The sequence below is a fragment of the Periplaneta americana genome, chromosome 15, assembly GCF_040183065.1.
Source record: "Periplaneta americana isolate PAMFEO1 chromosome 15, P.americana_PAMFEO1_priV1, whole genome shotgun sequence".
Lineage (NCBI taxonomy): Eukaryota > Metazoa > Arthropoda > Insecta > Blattodea > Blattidae > Periplaneta > Periplaneta americana.
Window position 1 is genome coordinate 157,554,322 of NC_091131.1, and position 18,036 is coordinate 157,572,357.

The 18,036-nt window shown below is 34.0% G+C and overlaps 1 protein-coding gene across 2 annotated transcripts in view; it reads right to left on the reverse strand.

Moving 5' to 3' along the window:
- The window catches only part of Zw10 (Zeste-white 10), a 144,278-nt gene that overhangs the window by 41,273 nt on the left and 84,969 nt on the right, over positions 1-18,036 (reverse strand). For both annotated transcript variants that reach the window (XM_069848424.1, XM_069848425.1), the window contains exon 3: positions 7,641-8,454. In XM_069848424.1, coding sequence (XP_069704525.1) covers positions 7,641-8,454 — 814 coding nt within the window. The remainder of the gene's footprint in view (positions 1-7,640; positions 8,455-18,036) is intronic.

Genomic DNA, 18,036 nt, shown 5'->3' on the forward strand with positions numbered 1-18,036 from the left:
TGCTATCTTGTATTTTAGTTTTCTGAATGAAGTTGCAATTTTGTGAGTATTGGTATTGTGATATGTTAATGTTATGTATTTATTCTCGCGTGGTGTTTGTGTTGGTTTGTTCTGTTTTTGTTTTGCCTTTTTTATTAGTGTGTCTATTATGTTAGGGTTATATCCATTGTCTTGTGCTATATATTTTATTGTGTTTAATTCTTCAGTGTAGTTGTCATTGTTCATTGGTATATTAATTAATCTGTGTGTCATTGTACGGAAAGCTGCATGTTTATGTTGTATGGGATGATTTGATGAATTGTGTATATGTGTTGTGGTTGTAGTGGGTTTCCTGTATATTTTGAATTCGTGTCTGTTATTTGTTTTGGTTATGGTGATGTCTAAGAAGTTTATAGCTTGCTTATGTTCCATTTCTACTGTATACTTTAATTTGGGGTGTATTTTGTTGAGTTGTTGATGTAGGTTTTCTATTTGTCTTTTGTTTCCATTATATAGGACTATTATGTCATCTACGTATCGATGCCAGTACATTATTTTCTCTGCGTGTTTGTTGTTGTCGGTGTTTAGTATGTGTGTTTGTTCTATATTGTGAATAAAGATTTCAGCTAATATACTTGATATAGGTGAATCCATTCGTAATCCTTCAGTTTGTGTATAGTATTTATTGTTATGTGTGAAATAATTTTGACAAAGTAAATTTTATGTTTTTAACAAAGTGTTAACGAGAACTTTAATCAATGAAACACCTACAGTTGCGGACATAAGTATTGGAACAGAGGATTTTGACAATGAGTTATGCTTATATTTACTACAGATTAAGAGGTATTGGTTTGTTTCAATATGAAGTGTATTCTTCTCTTCCTGTTGTACATTAATCTAAAAGGATATTCTAAAACTCCCTCCTATAGGTCAGAAAATTATTATCCTTTTTACATTATTGCTTTCTGCTAGGACAAGTATTGGAACACACTCTTCAGCTAGTAAACAAACCCCTTGAATTAATACACAAAGTACTTGATAAGTGTCGTGTTGTATTCTCCTCTTCATAGAGACAAAGTGTGCTTTGTCATTACTCGATCAGTAATGATTACAATGAACATGGGACGTAAAGGAATGGAGACCCATCTTGAAATTAGAAATATAGTACTAAAGCTATTCAAATGGGGTAAAACTTATGCAGAGATCACAGAATCAGTACAAAAAAGTCGAACAACAGTATTCAACATTGTTAAACGATTCAAGAAGTTCAGGGTGGTGCAGAATCAACCCAGAACTGACAGACCATCGAAGCTAAGCCCAAGGGAACAGAGGAAAATAGGGCATCAAGTAAAGAAAACTCCAGTGATTTCTGCAGTGGAGATTACAACACAGCTGAAGGAAGATGTAGGCAAGGACGTTCATGTTAGAACTGTTTAGAGAGTGCTGAATAAGGCTCAGTACAATGCTAGAATTTCCAGAAGAAAACCATTTGTTTCTAAGGTGAATCATAAGAAACACCATCATTCTGGTAGATGTTGAATTTACTTTCATTAAACCACAAAAGTCCCTAAAGTCAGTAGTTTTAATGGAAATGGAACTCTTCTTGCTGCAACATGTATCCCTCTCCACTTACGTCATGATGTGATTCTTTTATATGTCATTGCACCAGTTAACACCACGCAACCAGCCATGTAACATCGACTCTTTCCACGGCTTCAAATATTTCGTATGTGTTTTATCGCTACATAATTTCTTTTGATCCGTATAGGTCTACTTTTCATTACTAAAACATCTCTTATTGATTCTTACAGATTCACAACAAGCTACCATTCTATCCGTTGTGATGACTGTTGCAACTTTTTACCCTTTTAACAGTCTCTTTTATATTTCATAAGCTGCACACATGTTTTTGCAGACTTTTATTCAAGGCATAAATTCTGTAATTTAATATCTAGACTTTACAGAGGTTGAATTACTACAACCACCACGCCTGTTTTCAAGTCACTATTTCACTTTGCCTTCTATTTGTGCAGTTATTTTAATATTGTAATTCATTTCATTCATTCATTTATTTTATTCCATAGATCTTCCATGAGCAATGAAGCTTTAAGATGTGGAACAAGTCAAAATTTTACAATATTACAATTACAATTTTTACAAATTTTTAGGCCCGATTGTATAAACCATTTAATCTTAGATCAGAGGTTAAATTGATCCTTGTTTCAGCTGAACTTGGAATTTTGTGTTGTATAAAGTCTAATCAGAGATTAATTTGTCTCAAACTAAAGTCAACTTTGACTGAAGAAATTTCTCCGATTAAGTTAGATGATCCAAGTTCAGTTATTTCTTTTCTGTTTGAAATATACGAGTGACAGATTGTGCAAATAAAATATCCATTATTATTAATATTAATAGATATGTTAGGTACATTTATATATATTTCTTTCAATTTCTTGCCTTAATACACAAACAATCTTATATTTTATAAGGCTCTATCGTGTTCAGCATTATCAAATAACATAACCTATAATTATATTATGTTTATAACAACCATTAATTATTAATGGATATGATAGGTACATTCATAAATGTTCAATTAACTGTATTACTAAACGAAAATTGTCGTTTTATAAAGCTTTATTATGTTTAGCAGTATCAAACACCATAACATGATAACAACTTGGAGAACAGTCAGCCTTCTTCTTATTGTCCGCCATTATTTACATTACACAAAAAAAAAAAAAAACAGTGTCTGCAACAGAGTGTATGGAAAGTCGCCAAAAAGTAGTTGCAAAGTCGCTAGATTTCTCATTATCAACAAAGAAAGCTTACATTTTGTCACTATGGGGTGCTAAAAAGGTCACTAAATCCCTATTTAAGCAATATAAAAGTTAAAAGAAATTGTTGTTGAAAAAGAGTTAAAGTCGCTAGATTGGCAACACTGAACAAACCTGTATAACATGGTCCGCGCATCACGTATTTCACCTGTTTATGCGATGTTGCCAAATCCTTTTCACGTGAACTTAGATTGCATTTGAACCAAGGTAATTTGATCGCAGAAAAGTTTTATACAATAGAAGAAGTGTCTGAACTCGGTTCACTTTTCGATCTTCGATCAAAGTTGATCTTTAATCAGGGAGTTTTATACAATTGGGCCTTACAGTTTTACAATTTAGTAATTTTCTACAATTTTTACAATTTTGTGCAATTTTTTACAATATTTTGGCGAGATGTAGTGAAATGAGCTGAGGTCCGAGGATTCGCCAAAATATTACCCGGAATTTGCCTTTTGGTTGGGGAAACCTCGGAAAAACCCAACTAGGTAATCAAATCAAAGGAGGGTAATCAAATCAAAGGGGTTGATGCCAAGGACTCGCCATAGACCATCCGGCTTCAGTCCCAAGGCTGTGGAAAACCTAGGAAGAAACCAAAGACCAAAGGGGGATCCAACCCAAACCCGAACAAAGCTGCGGATCAGCAGCCCAGCGAGTCTGCCGACTGAGCTACATCGATGGCTCTACTAAAAGTACACACTACATAGCCAATCAGATTATTAAATTTTCAAACGCAAATGATCATTCATCAGTTGAGCTATATGTATAATACAAAACAAGTAAGTTAATTAAATTTAAGCCATAAACAATTCAACCAGTTGTGATATACAGAAATTGATAATACATATCATGCAAACTACTTAAAATTACAAACACAAACAATTTATCAATAGAGCTATACAGATTACTATTCAATTTAAAGCATATACAATTCATCGGCCAAAACTATACAAATATATACAATACAAAGTAAGCAGAATAATTTAATTTACAAGCATACTTTCATTAAGCTATACAAATTTGTGCAATTAATATCAAGTAGATTAATTCAATTTATAATCATAAACAATTCATCAGTTGAGCTATGCAGACTACTATACAATTTACAGCATATAGCCTACAATTCATCAATTGAGTTATACAGACTAATTTTTTCTCACGTCAAGTATTTTATCATTTTTTATTATGTTGCATTTCATCTGTGTCTTTATGTAAAAAGCATCATAATATGTCAATTAGACCTGAAGATGCCATCCAATTGGTGAAAGCGCTAGTCATATATTTTATGTGTATAACCTAATGTAATTTCTTGTACTACTCATTAGGTTAAAAATAGACAGTTATTGAAGGATTTATGATACTTATTTTCCTTTACATGTTAACTTGTCGGACCAACATGCCTTTTAAAAAAAGTCAATAGTTTTGTTTATGTACTCATTTGCAAACTGAAAGTGTTTCATTTGATTCACCTCAGAAACAAATGGTTTTCGTCTTGGAACTCTAGCATTGTATCCAGCCTCTTTCAGGACCCTACGAACAGTGCTAACATGAACGTCCTTACCTACAACTTCCTTCAGCTGTGCTGTAATCTTCACTGCGGAAATCACTGGAGTTTTCGTTACTTGATGCACTATTTTCCTCTGTTCCTCGAGCTTAGCTTCGATGGTCTGCCAGTTCTGGATTGATTCTGCACCGTCCTGAACTTCTTGTATCGTTTAACAATGTTGAATACTGTTGTTCGACTTTTTTGTGCTGATTCTGTGATCTCTGCATACGTTTTGCCCCATTTGAATAGCTTTAGTACAGTAGAACCTCTATTATCCGGGGTAATGAAGGGGGTGGGCTAAATGGTTAATCGAAAAAATCAGATAATCCGTACCATAAAAGATTTTCGTAAATTTAGTAAGTAATAGCCTATTTACACTTTCGTAATTCCCTTTGCAGTGTTGCGCTTAACATGCTAGATAGTGGATCAGAAGTTCACTAATTGAAGTCTGGTTAATTATCAACGACAGGTTTTTAAGGGGCAAGGAAATTCCTTCTAGTGGCTGTCTGTGGAAAGATATGAGTAGTGGAGGTCATGTGTTGTAGATTTACGTACTTTATACACTCCAATCTCGATTTCAGCCACAGTTTCTCTTTCCACAAACCACTCAATTATTTACACTTTTTTTTTTTCGATTCTTAGCACAATGAGATTTCTTTTGACACCCGTAGAAAACATTTCATATAGAAGTTATACAGTACAACAATTCGAACAGTAGACCATACTTTGAAGGGGAAAGGCTTGTATAGAAAAAAAAAATAACGTGCTAATAGAATGTACAGTAATTAATTTATTTCTGCAGCAAAAAAAAAAAAAAAAAAAAGGCAAGAGAAAGACAGACGGTTAATCCACCAATTGGTTAATAGGATGGTGGATAATCGGGGTTCTACTGTACTATATTTCTAATTTTAAGATGGGTCTCCATTCCTTTACGTCCCATGTTCATTGTAATCATTACTGATCGATAATGACAAAGCACACTTTGTCTCTATGAAGATGAGAATACAACACGACACTTATCAAGTGCTTTGTGTATTAATTCAAGGGGTTTGTTTACTAACTCGAGGGGTGTGTTCTAATACTTTTGTCCTAGCATTCATATTCAAACAAACCAATATCTCTCAATCTATAGTAAATATAAGCATAACTCATTGTCAAAACTCTCTGTTCCAATACTTATGTCTGTGACTGTATATGACTATCTGGTAAAATTGCCCCCTATGCAACAAGAAGAGGAGATGACAGAAAATAATCTCCAAAATTACGAAGCTCTAACTGCAGGATGCATAACAAAGAGGTACTGTTCTCCAACCAGGAGATAAACCGTGAAAGGAATGTGCTTACTATTGCGTCATCTATTGGAGCGAAGTAGATAGATAATATTAGAGTTATAACGTCAGTTTAAAAATCATCCGCTCTCCTGCATATGTTATTTCCTGTATGGAGGGATTAAAAGACCAGGAGATTAACCGTGATCTAATTTTGTAACTAGGGTAGTATAAAAATGTGTATATCAGTGTTATTGTTTGTGTTGTGAGAGCTAGCCAATAGAGATACGAGTACCCACGTGTGTGACCTTATGACATCTTATGACATCAACATTCATTCACAGCATCACCACAGTTTAGTATATAGTTGCGAAGCTCAATACTTACTAAATATGCAAACAAAGACAGTTGAAATATGCATCCATAGATAGTTGCTAGCCACCAGGATCGCTACTATCGCCTCATAACAGACTCTTTCCCTAGCAGATGATAAAATGTATTGTACTTTTGATATCGTGTTCTTTTGAAAAATTAACACCTTCCTTCCACTATTGAAATACGAAATACATAAGGTTTATATATTATTTTCATAAAGTATATATTATATTTTATAAACTCACCTTCCTGGATCTTTCGGAAGGATAACTCTGACCTCTTTTTCTTGGAATTTATAGTGCTACAAACGTCTCCTTGTCCCATATTATTACTCAAATTATTGTATTTTAGTCATTTACAGTGATTACAACCGATAACAAACATTTCACAGTTTACACAACTTTTCACAACAATGCGAAATACAGTACGGTACAGTCAATGCCTTTTCGACCTAGACCAGGCCATAATATATGTTCGGGTTTTCTATTTCAGTGTATGGAGCTCAGTGAATTATTATATTATAAGTTTATTGCGTATCATAGCTAAGTTTTATTTAGTGTAATGTGTCCATAAGTTCCCTTTACTTCTTGTTGCATAATAGCCTATGTTGCAGAAATAATTACAAAACTGTGTTATTTTAATGTGAAGAGAATTTTACATGTTAACATAATCTTTTTGCATCAACATTTTAAGTTTAGAATGGAAGCTATTTTGAGTTTTAATAAAAAAGAATTTATATTGTGATTTTAATATAGCACATCTACCTTCCTTGATAAAGACAGAAAATTTATCATACCACTCTTATGAAATTAGTGTACGTATGATTGTTATTTCGTCTCTTAGGTAGTAGATAAATACAATAATTCAATACTCAATTGTAGTATTAAAATACAGACAAATTGAATGTGCGGAGTATCATACATGACATTATGCTTAATGTATAATTGTGAATTTAGGAATATAAGATATAGTAAACATAACCCATAATATTTCCATATGAATGGCAGGGGATTGGAGACCACTAAAATTAGACAGAAAGGGGCAACTGGGACAGTAAACATAACCTATAATTTCAACATATCTAAATATCCATGCGGTGCAATTGAAAATTATTGAATTGTGCATAAATGAATGTACAATAATTTCGCAATATTTAATCGAAATAAAGGCAGGTATTACACATACGAACAACGTAATTTTCACACCAAAAATAATATTACACAAGGAATTATGTCTGAAGTGTCTCCTTATCATTGTTTTAAATTTTATTAATGCAATTACACTACATTTTAGAGAAATATATGTTACTTTTTATGCATTCCAATTAATTTATATGGTTGAAACGCCGCCCTTCGTGGTCGGGTTATGTGAGTCACATGGTCTCCTTTACGGCCTATATTGGATCACGATGGCAGTAACACAGTCTATTGTTCCTAGTACACACAGCGCTCCAAGCGGTTAGCAACTATCGCGAGAAATGCAAAAAATCACCCCAGGCTTCGCGACTGTATATAGTAGACTGTGGCATCACCCTGGTCCCTCTCATTCCCTGGAGACTTTCTCGTGGTTGGAGTACAGTAGTGAAAGCAAGAACGCCAAATGTCGGGCATTAAAAAACAATAACAAGTAACAGCTTACCTATTTCAGTCAAATAAACTTGAAATTTTTCAGTGGCATTTGCGATGACTTCATAGGCATCCAATTCATTACTGTGACTTGGAATCGTGTCTGATAAACAGTTTTTAATGAGATATTCACAGAATTCTTCAGAAATCATATCTCCTAATTTGTTTAAAAATGTTGTGCGCTCTTCGATGTGTACATTCAAATGGCAATACAGAAACTTGAATACTTTTGTTGCATTAGCAAACACTATTGTATAGTGTGGCTTTGGAGATGCAGTTTTACATTCTACTTCAAGAACTGAAATATTCTTTTTCTCAAGAATCTCAACTCTACATTCTTCAGTTATTACTGGCACCAGTAAATATTTTAGCACTTTATTTCCAAATTTTCTCAAATTAAACTCAAGGGATTCGAAGTAATGTAGTGCTTCCATCATTTCCTCTATTTTTGTTATATTTTCTGTATCTACTTTCAAACTAACTTTCTTCAAGTCTTTTTCTGGTTCTGACTCTTCCCATTTTAGGTTAGAATTCCAAATCTCCATCATATCATATAAAAATTTTTCCTGAATTAATGACTTCTCTGCTATAAGAGAATTTAGTACATCAAGCTGTACTTCTGAAGGATGTTCAAGAAGAGCATCAATATTCCTATATTTTTTGGCCGCATCTAAGTAGTGGCCTTCTAGTTGTTTCTGTTTGGCGGACTTTATTTCACTGTCTAAAGCTACCAGTTGCTCAACGAGTTTCATAGTTAAACTGGCCTCTTGAAGAGATTCAGATAGGCTCTTCAGTTCGCCTACTGAATTCTGAAGATTACGTTTTGTCTGTAAAAAATAAAATAAACATTATACTAAGAGAAAAGTCAATAAATTCAATTAAGTATTTCATAACACATTTTACTTTTATAATCACTTTAGAAAAAATTACAAAAAATTATATTCCTTATCAACTTATTTCAAGTTACTTTTATTTCAACTTAATGTGAAGTGAAAACAGATACAGCTGGCGGCAGCATTTTTGGCGTGTGTCCTAAAGTATAGCGCCCAGTTTGTGAGCATGTTACTAGTGCAGTTGAGAATGGTACCACTTCCTATACACGTCACATCAGCCATTTGCCAAACACAGTTGTCAGACTGACTGCGGTAAAGGTAACACACTAGCACTTAATGTTCGCATTACTTATTTCACACGCCAAAAACGGTGACGTGGGCTATAAGTAGCTACACTTTCAAGGTATACAACTGCAAGAATCAAAATTCCCAAAGAGCAAACCCTCGATTATCCAGGCTGATCTCTGGACAAATTTAATGGGCACGGATAACTGAAAACATGGATAATAAGATTTTTGATTTTACTGCAGAACAAACTTTTTTATAGGCCTATACTAGACATACAGTACTGCATCTTAATGGTCATTTTGTTTTCTGATAAGTTACAGTTTCAACTTTATTATTTATTTAGACATAAAATTCCATAATCTACCTTATCATTGGTTATAGTATTTCTATTTGACTAGTGTTTTCGTTCTAGCAACATCAGATAAATATGAAAGTTACATATTACAAAATTTAATTACATGAACACTATATGAAACATATTGTACAATAAAAAAAAGATTAAAATTGCAGTTATAAATACATGTATCTAGTTCTGTTTGAATTATATAAAATGCTTCTGCTTATTTTGTCTTGGATGAGCTCAAATTATGTTAACTACAAAATCCAATTCACGTCACAATCGGTATTCCATTGTACTGCAGCATATTAGTTAGATCAATGTAACTATTGCATCTGTAAAGTAATATATTCAAAGATAATGTACTTTTAATCTTTTGAAAATATGAGTCGTGTGAATATTCAGTTATTTTGCTAATTTTGAAGACACCGTACTTACTTACCAGCTGATTCAATGTATCGTGATGCTTCTGCTGCATACCCTTGTATTACATAAATGGCATGGTAAAATGGCAAATACACTAATAGTGGACTGGTGTTGAAATTTGGAACTATATTCTATATAATGTACTGGATTATTCGCATTTCCTATAATTTCATTTATTACATTATGTTTTCAATTATGATATTTGGCAATGTATAATTTTATTCTTCTGTTAGTTTTATTTTTACTATCTGTGCTTCCAAGGCTTGCCTACAGACACAGAATAACACACAATTTACAATAATGGTGTACATGAAAGGGGACATGAAAAAAAAATATATAGATACAAATTAAAGATAAAAATACAGATTTTCAATCACAAATATATAATTAAACAATTATGTGGAGTGTTTACCATATAGGTGATTTTTTAAGATGGCAACTGAGTATTTAATTATGTTTTGGATAATTTCGTCTTGAATATCTTTGCCTAGTTTATATTTCCCTTTCCATGTCACAAAAAATTTAGGGACTGTTCCTTGGGACACCAACAGCAGACCTGTCACTGTGATACTCTGGACGTTGTATTTGTTATGGAAGTAAGGTATTGTTGAATCCTATACATCTTTTTTCTCTTTATCAACATCCATAGGTTGTGCTTTGGACTGTTCAAAGCATATTGTAGGGTTAATGATCTCTACTACAGATTTTCTCCTATTGATGGCGATGATGTCAATCCACCATATGCTATCTTGATCAGCCAAACAATGAACTTCTTCGTAAACTTCCAACCTTTGTTTCGGAGAGCAGCAGCAAGAAGGGAACGAATGATGTTATGTCGTTTTATTCTTAAGATTTCTCCCTGAGGACACCTCCCAAGCACATGAGGTAGGGATTCAAACTCACTACAGTGTCTGCAGTGGGATGTGCCTGTGGAACGTCCTGGAAGAGCTGGAACTGGTGCTACCATGGCTGTCATTTTTATCATATCTCTCCACTCTGAACTCGAAAGACCTTGCTTTTTAATAATCCAAGCACTGGCAGATGGTACTTCTGAAAATAATTCAACATCTTTTCCTTTATGAGGGTATGAACACCACTCATTATATTCATTCTCCTTCAGATATTGTCTTATTTGACGAACATTCAAATTCTTCATGGACTGGTCTAATTTCAGTTCACGAAAACAGCGATTTTCGATGTTTTTAAAATCTCTAATTACATTGACATGAGTATCACACGAATATTCTGATGATTTGTTGATGTTTAGCTGTTGTAGATAGGCCTCCCAGGAAACTCGTAAAACTGATAAACCCTAATACTTGCGGCTGGTGTAAAGCATGCTGTTAGGTGTGTTACTAGGAAGCTGCAAAATTTGTTTTACAGCACTTCGAATCATATTACCGGTCTTATTTAGAAACTGTTGTGGAATTTTACTGACATGGGCTGTTTGAGGAGGATAGGTAAGAGTCGGTCCGATAAATTGATTTATTACAACTAGTTTCTGGTGAGGCTGAAGCAAATGAGTTGTAGATAGAGTATCCAAGTTATTTCGGAGCCTGTCTAATATTTTTTGTTCATCAAATACTAAGGCTTGGTTAAATGTAACACCTAAATATTTAATTTTTTGATCTGAAGTAATGCTATCAATGTTGCCAAATGTCAAATGGATTACGTCACTTGTAAGTTGTCCATTTTCAATAACGATTGCCTTAGATTTTATTGGATTTATTTTCAAACCTATTTCTTGCAAATTGTTGATAACCATAGTCATTAAAACATTAGCGACAGCACTATCTTTACCAATAATGACAGATCATCAGCAAATCCTAATATCATTACACGATCCATATTGGGAGTTAATCGATAACCAAAAGTATCTGCTACATCTCTTTCAGTTAGGTCATTTAGAATATGCTCAATGCTCATATTAAACAAGAATGGTGAAACAGGATCACCTTGCAGCACTCCTCTTCTTAACCGAATTGCTGGAGTCTCTTTACCCCCTCTTGAATGTAGGTACAAGCATGTTAATTAATAATTTCTGTATCCGGACAGGCAGCACAGAACTTTGAATTGTAGATATCAGATCGTCATGCCCTACTCTATCAAATGCCTTGCTAATATCAAGAAAAATTAGGCATGCCGAGGTCTTATTAGAAGTAGCTGATCGCAGAATTCCATCTACTATGTTAATATTAATGAAGGTTCCAGGAGTCATAAGAAGACCTCTCTGGTATGGATTAAGATTTACAATGTTTCTGATCAAGGTGCTTAAAGTCTTGGATATAACTCTGCGCAAAACAGATGAAATGCTAATTGGACGCCACTTGTCCAAGTCTAGAATATCGCCACCTTTATGAATCAAAATTGTTCTAGTTTCTTTAAACGGTTTAGGAACGAATCCGGTCTTCAACATTCTATTCATTATCTTGGCTATTATCGAAGCTGCAACTAGGTCTTTTATGGTCTTCATAAGTACTTTATCAGGACCAGGGCTTGTATCCACTGCAGTTTTGTTAATAGTGCCATATATTAATTCTTGTGATATTTCTAAAGGTATTAATGATTCATCAGTATTTATGGAATTACATGATTCTCTTTTATGGGGGTTGGTAATTTCAAATATACTACGAAAATAATCTTGAATTTCTGTAATAGTGTATAGTGTATAATCTGCAATAGTGTATTGCTATTGTTAATTAATTTTAAAACCTTTAATGTTTCATCAATATTTCTAAGTTCCTGGTTATTGTCAACTAAATGTTTTGCGAATTTTAACTTATTCCTTCGAATTTGAAATTTGTTTTATGTTCATTATATCTTTTTCTAAAATTCCGTTTAGTTTGTCCTGTGTATCTGTGATGCATGAATGGCATTGTAACATGTACAATAGATTCCACTATTATTGTATTTGTCATTTGTATGGATTTTGTTGCTTATCATGTTATTCACTTTACTGTTGCTTTTATATGCAATAGTAATATTCTCTTTCCTACAAAAATTGCCTACATTTCAATAATACGAAGGTAAGTGAATACATATCGCCATTTTTGTTTTAATCTTATGTAGGCTGGCACATCTCTGCTTGTGGAATGTTTGACCGCTATCACCCCAGTTAGTGTTGCGTTGTTTCACAGTAAACATGGTTGTACCTCTCTTCCTCCATTAGTACCAAAGAACAGCATGCTGAGATCCGTTTTTTGCCAGGAGCCAAAATTCATCAAAGACTTTCCGCACAATATGGTGCCAATATTCTACCATGGCAAAATGTGTACGAATGAATTGAAAAGTTAAAAAATGGTCGGACAACCATGAAGGACTACATTCACTAGTGATGTCAACATTGAGCAAGTCTGTGTCATGATTCAAATGAACCGAAGAATGAATATTGGTGAAGTGGTAAACCATATGCAAATTAGTCATGGTTCTGCATATGCCATTATTCATAACAAAGCTTGGCTTTCATAAAGTCTGTGCAAGGTGAGTTCCAAAACAACTCACTGAAGATCACAAGCATAATTGTGTGTCTGTCTGCCGATGCTTACTGGACCGCCATGCTAATGAAGGTGAAGCATTTTTGAAATGGAGACTCACTCAGATGAAACGAGGATTCATCATCTTGAACTTGAAAGCAAATGCCAGAGCATGGAATAGAAACACCCCAAATCTCCAGTAAAAAAGAAATTCAAAAGTCAACCCTATGCAGAAGAATGACAAGGCCCAATATTGTAATATTATTTGGAGCAGGGCTCAATAATAAACAATTCACGTTACAGTGATATGCTGAGCAATGAGCTGAAGTCTGCAATTCGAACCAAATGCCGAGACCTATTGGTGTAAAGTGACCAGATTCACATCGATAGAAAAGAGGACACAAAGCTTCAAAAAGGAGGATATTATTCGAAAAAAAGAGGACAGAAAATATGTACTTAGATTTAGGCTTAAGTCTATATTATACTATAAATTACATCAATATCTATTTTATTACAAAATATTTACAGTACAGATTTAGGCTTATATCATACTTAAAAGTATGTTAATATTACAAAATAATTATGATAAAACTTAATAATATTGATTTTACAGTTAGCTACATATGAAAGTCGAGGGAGCTAAAATTATTATTAAAGAGGACAGAAAATATCTATTTAGATTTAGGCTTAGACCTATATTATACCTACTTAAAATTATGTCAATATATATTTTATTACAGCATACTTATGATAAAACTTAATAATATAAAATTACTTTACAGTTAACTACATATGAAAGCCAAGGGAACTATAATTATCATCAAAATACATAAAAAGACCACACAAAATGTGAATTTAATATTACCACTTACTTACTTACAGTCTAGTATATAGTCACGAACCTCAATACATAGGGAATATGCATCCATAGATAGTTTCTAACCACTAGGATTACTACTATCCCCTCATCACAGACAATGCGAAATAGTACCAGCACAGTCTATTGTTCCTAGTACTCCCATCAACTCAAGCTTCGTGACTGTATATACTAGACTTGATATTACTTTGTAAGCAAATATAGTTATGATTGTTAGTAAAGAGTATATTCTGTCGATTCTGCTGCCACTTACAGGCAAATTACTTGAAAAAGGCGTCAAATCAGATAATTTCAAAATATCAGGCATATCTACAAGTTACGAAACGGAGGCCAATTCTTGATTTTTTTTAAATCCGCCCAGACCCCGACAAAGGCCTAAAATGGACGATATGTCTGGACAAAAGAGGACGTCTGGTCACCCTATGCTGGTGGAAGGAGTTCTTTTGTTGCATGACAATGCACGCCCACATACTGCCATCCACACTGCTCAAACTACTGAGAAACTGGGTTTCGAGATGTTGGAGCATCCTGCATACAGTCTCGACTGTGTTCTGTTAGATTTTCATCTTTTTGATCCACTTAGAGAAGCCTTAATGGGTCGCTGATTTAACAAAACCAAGAAGTGCAGGAAGCAGTGCATACATAGCTTGCTGCTCAGCTGAAGAACTTTTTCTGTGGACATCAGAAAGCTTGAAGGACCAAGTGCATTGAGAAGTAAGGGGATTATGTTGAAAAATGAAGTAACTGTAAGTTTTCTGTTGTTTTAATAAATTATAAAAAGAGAGTGACTTGCTGCTGCTGCTGCTGCTATGGCGCTACAGCCCAATTTGAGCCTTGGCCTCCTCAATGCGTCTCTTCCAATATTCTCTATCTCTGGCCTTCGTTTTCCATGCCCTTATCCCTAGAATATTCACGGTGTCGTTTCTGACTTCATCCTCCCATCTTTTCCTGGGCTTTCCAACTATTCTTTTCCCATGCATTTGTTGGGTGAAGGACCTTCTTGCTATCCGCTTCTCATCCATTCTCACTACATGTCCTGCCCACTGTAATCTTCTAAATTTAATAAATCTGGATACTTCCATATCTTTATATAACTGATATAACTCAGAATTATATCTTATTTGCCATCCTTTCTCATCTTGAACTGGGCCAAATATCTGTCTTAAAATCCTTCTCCCGAAGCTGTTCAATCTTTCCTCCACCTTACTTTGCATGTCTCACAGCCATAGCAAAATATTGGTCTTATTATTGTTTTATACAATCGTATTTTGTTATTCGTATGTATTGTTTGGGATTTCAACAAGTCAATCATCGAAAAATAGGCTTTGTTAGCCCGTAATATTCTTTCTTTTATCTCCACTAATTCATCATTCTCCTTGTTTACTATGGAACCCAAATATTTAAAGTTTCCTACTATTTCAATATCAGTATTATTCAGTTGGATAACTTTATTTTGTACTGATTTTTTAGTTTGAAGAACTGTTTTCGTCTTAATTATATTAATATATAATCCTATCTCCGCCGCCTTCCCATCTAATTCTGTAAAAACTTCTATCGCCTTTTTTGACCTTCCCAAAATGCCAATATCATCAGCATAACCTATCAGTTGTACTGATTTATATACTACCACTGAGTGTGTTTGTATTTCCATTTGTCAGAGAGTGACTTACCCTCGTATTGTTTAGAGATTCATTAGGTTATCAGGATCCTTTATGGGCAATCTTTTTTGAAGCATCAGCAGCAGGCCTAACACTGCAACTGACTACTTATCACTGTAAACGTCTATTTTTACTGCATGCTGCATACAGGCAGTCATTTCTTACATATAGTCCAAAAAAGTCTTTGAAACCACCCTTTGAAAATATATATTTTTTTATTTTTTTTTCTTAAAAAAATAAAACTGTCCAGAGCAGCTATCTGCATCAAGAAGAAAAACTTGTACATTTCACAATTTTGCAACAGTGAGTTTTTTTATTCATTTATTAATTGAGGACTTCACCCGAATAATGGCATATACCCTTATATGCCCGTTTTCCGACGATCAAGGGATTAGATAGTTGAATGCGTATAGTACACAGTAGTAAATTTTCGTAAATCTAGCTTCAATACGTAACACAGGACACAATGTTACGTGTTTACGTTGAACAAGTGAACACACCTACTACAGCGGCAGTCACACTCACATGCTGTTGCAAGCCATAGGTCTACTGTAGTGGGCAATATTCGATGTTTAGGCCTAATTCAGGTTGTCAGTTGCTGGAGTGAATAATGACCGAAAATATGGGGAGAAAAGAAGCCTGTGAACAAAACTAAACGGAAAACCGAAAAAAGGAAAATTAATAGAAACAGTGGCAAGTCATACACAACTTGTACGTAGGCAAGGAAATGGAAGAGAAGTCATTTACACCGGTAAGAAGATGATGTATGAAAATGTGTACACATGAAATTTCAAAGGACGATCAACTCTCTATTTTTAAATGCTTTTGGCACATGGATTCGAAATTAGAACAATATCATTTTATTACGTCTTGCCTTGAAAGAGTGAATCTAAAAACTAAGAAGCTTCAGTCTTTCAAGAATAGGGATAATGTTTGGAAAGATAGTGTTTTCTGTAATGGAGGTAAAAAATTAATGTTGTTAAAACTTTCTATTGAGTCTATTGCAAATTTCAGAGAAACGATTAACAACAGTTCAGAATAAACTGGTTTCCGGTGACATCCTCAATGATAAAACGGGTACACACTTAAATCATCCTCATACAATTATGATGCAAAAGTATAAACAACTGCAATACATTACATCAAGGGTATTTTCAGCTTGAGCCTCATAATCTGCATCATTTGTTTCCTTCAAGATTTGGAAGACGGGAATGGAAGTGTTGCAGCTGAAACTTTTTTGAGTCCAACACAAATGAACCCAGTGTCTTTGAAACCCTCCAAGGTGGAGGACTGAAGAGATATCTTACAGTTTTTAGATGAAGATGGCCAAAGTTAGCTGAACTCAATGCTGAATAAAGCCGGGACATCATCACACAATGGTGAAGGTGACTCTAGTAACAATAGCGATAATGTATAAAGAAGAAATAGACATAAAAACAAGAAAACCATAAACTAAAAATGTAATGTTATTTTGTAGGCCTTCTTGTGTAATTGTTCAATATGTTATGGTAAATGTATATTTTATTTTGTTGAATTTATTTTATTTTGCTTTTTAAGACAAAATTATTAATAAAGCACGAGATGTTCCCATATATAATTAATTTTCATGCAAAGTTAGACACCTAGAACATCAGAATAATTAAAAACAGTACTAAAACATACTGTCACCGGAAAAAGAGCATCTACAAAGTTCCATATTATATTTATTTACTAATAGCAAAACATACTATTTGCTGTTATGTTTCAATAATTTTATTTTAAATATCCTCGAAACTAATTAACAGTAATGAAAAACTTTTTCGACGCAACTATGATGAACCTGACAGCTTACAAACAATGAAATTAGTTTATATCAGAACTACATTTTGCTGTATATGCCCTTATTCGGGTGATGTCCTCAATTGGTTTATTTTAATATGCTTTATCAATTGTGATGGTTTTCTAGCATCTGATAGTGAAATAAAGGTGATAATGCCAGCAAAATGAGTTCAGGGTCCAGAGCCGAAAGTTACCCAGTATTTTCTCGTAATGGGTTGAGAGAAAACCCCTGAAAAGAAATCCCAAGCAGATAACTTGTCCAACCAGGATTTGAACCTGTGCTCACTCATTTTATGGTCAGACATGCTAACCACTACTCCACAGTGATGGACTCGACAATGGCTGGCAGGGTAGCATTTGGTCTGCATGATTTTATTATAGTCTCCAATTATTTTTGGTCTGTTCACATTATCACCTCCCAATTTCTTTTGTCACATGCTATAATTTTTACAGTAGAAGTCTCTCTTATCTTGCCACATCTGCATGAGAATTTGACCCTGATGAACAGAAGTCGACTAGCCCTTTCTCAGATTTGTTTGTTTGTCTCTCACTTCCTTACTTGCACCTTTATTTAGATGGAATGTAATCTACACTAATAATAAATCTGTAAGCGAAATTTTTTTGGTAATTTTCGATTTTCCAAAAATAATTGGTGTTAACATGTATAATTAATCATCCTGAAACCGAAAATAGCTTTTT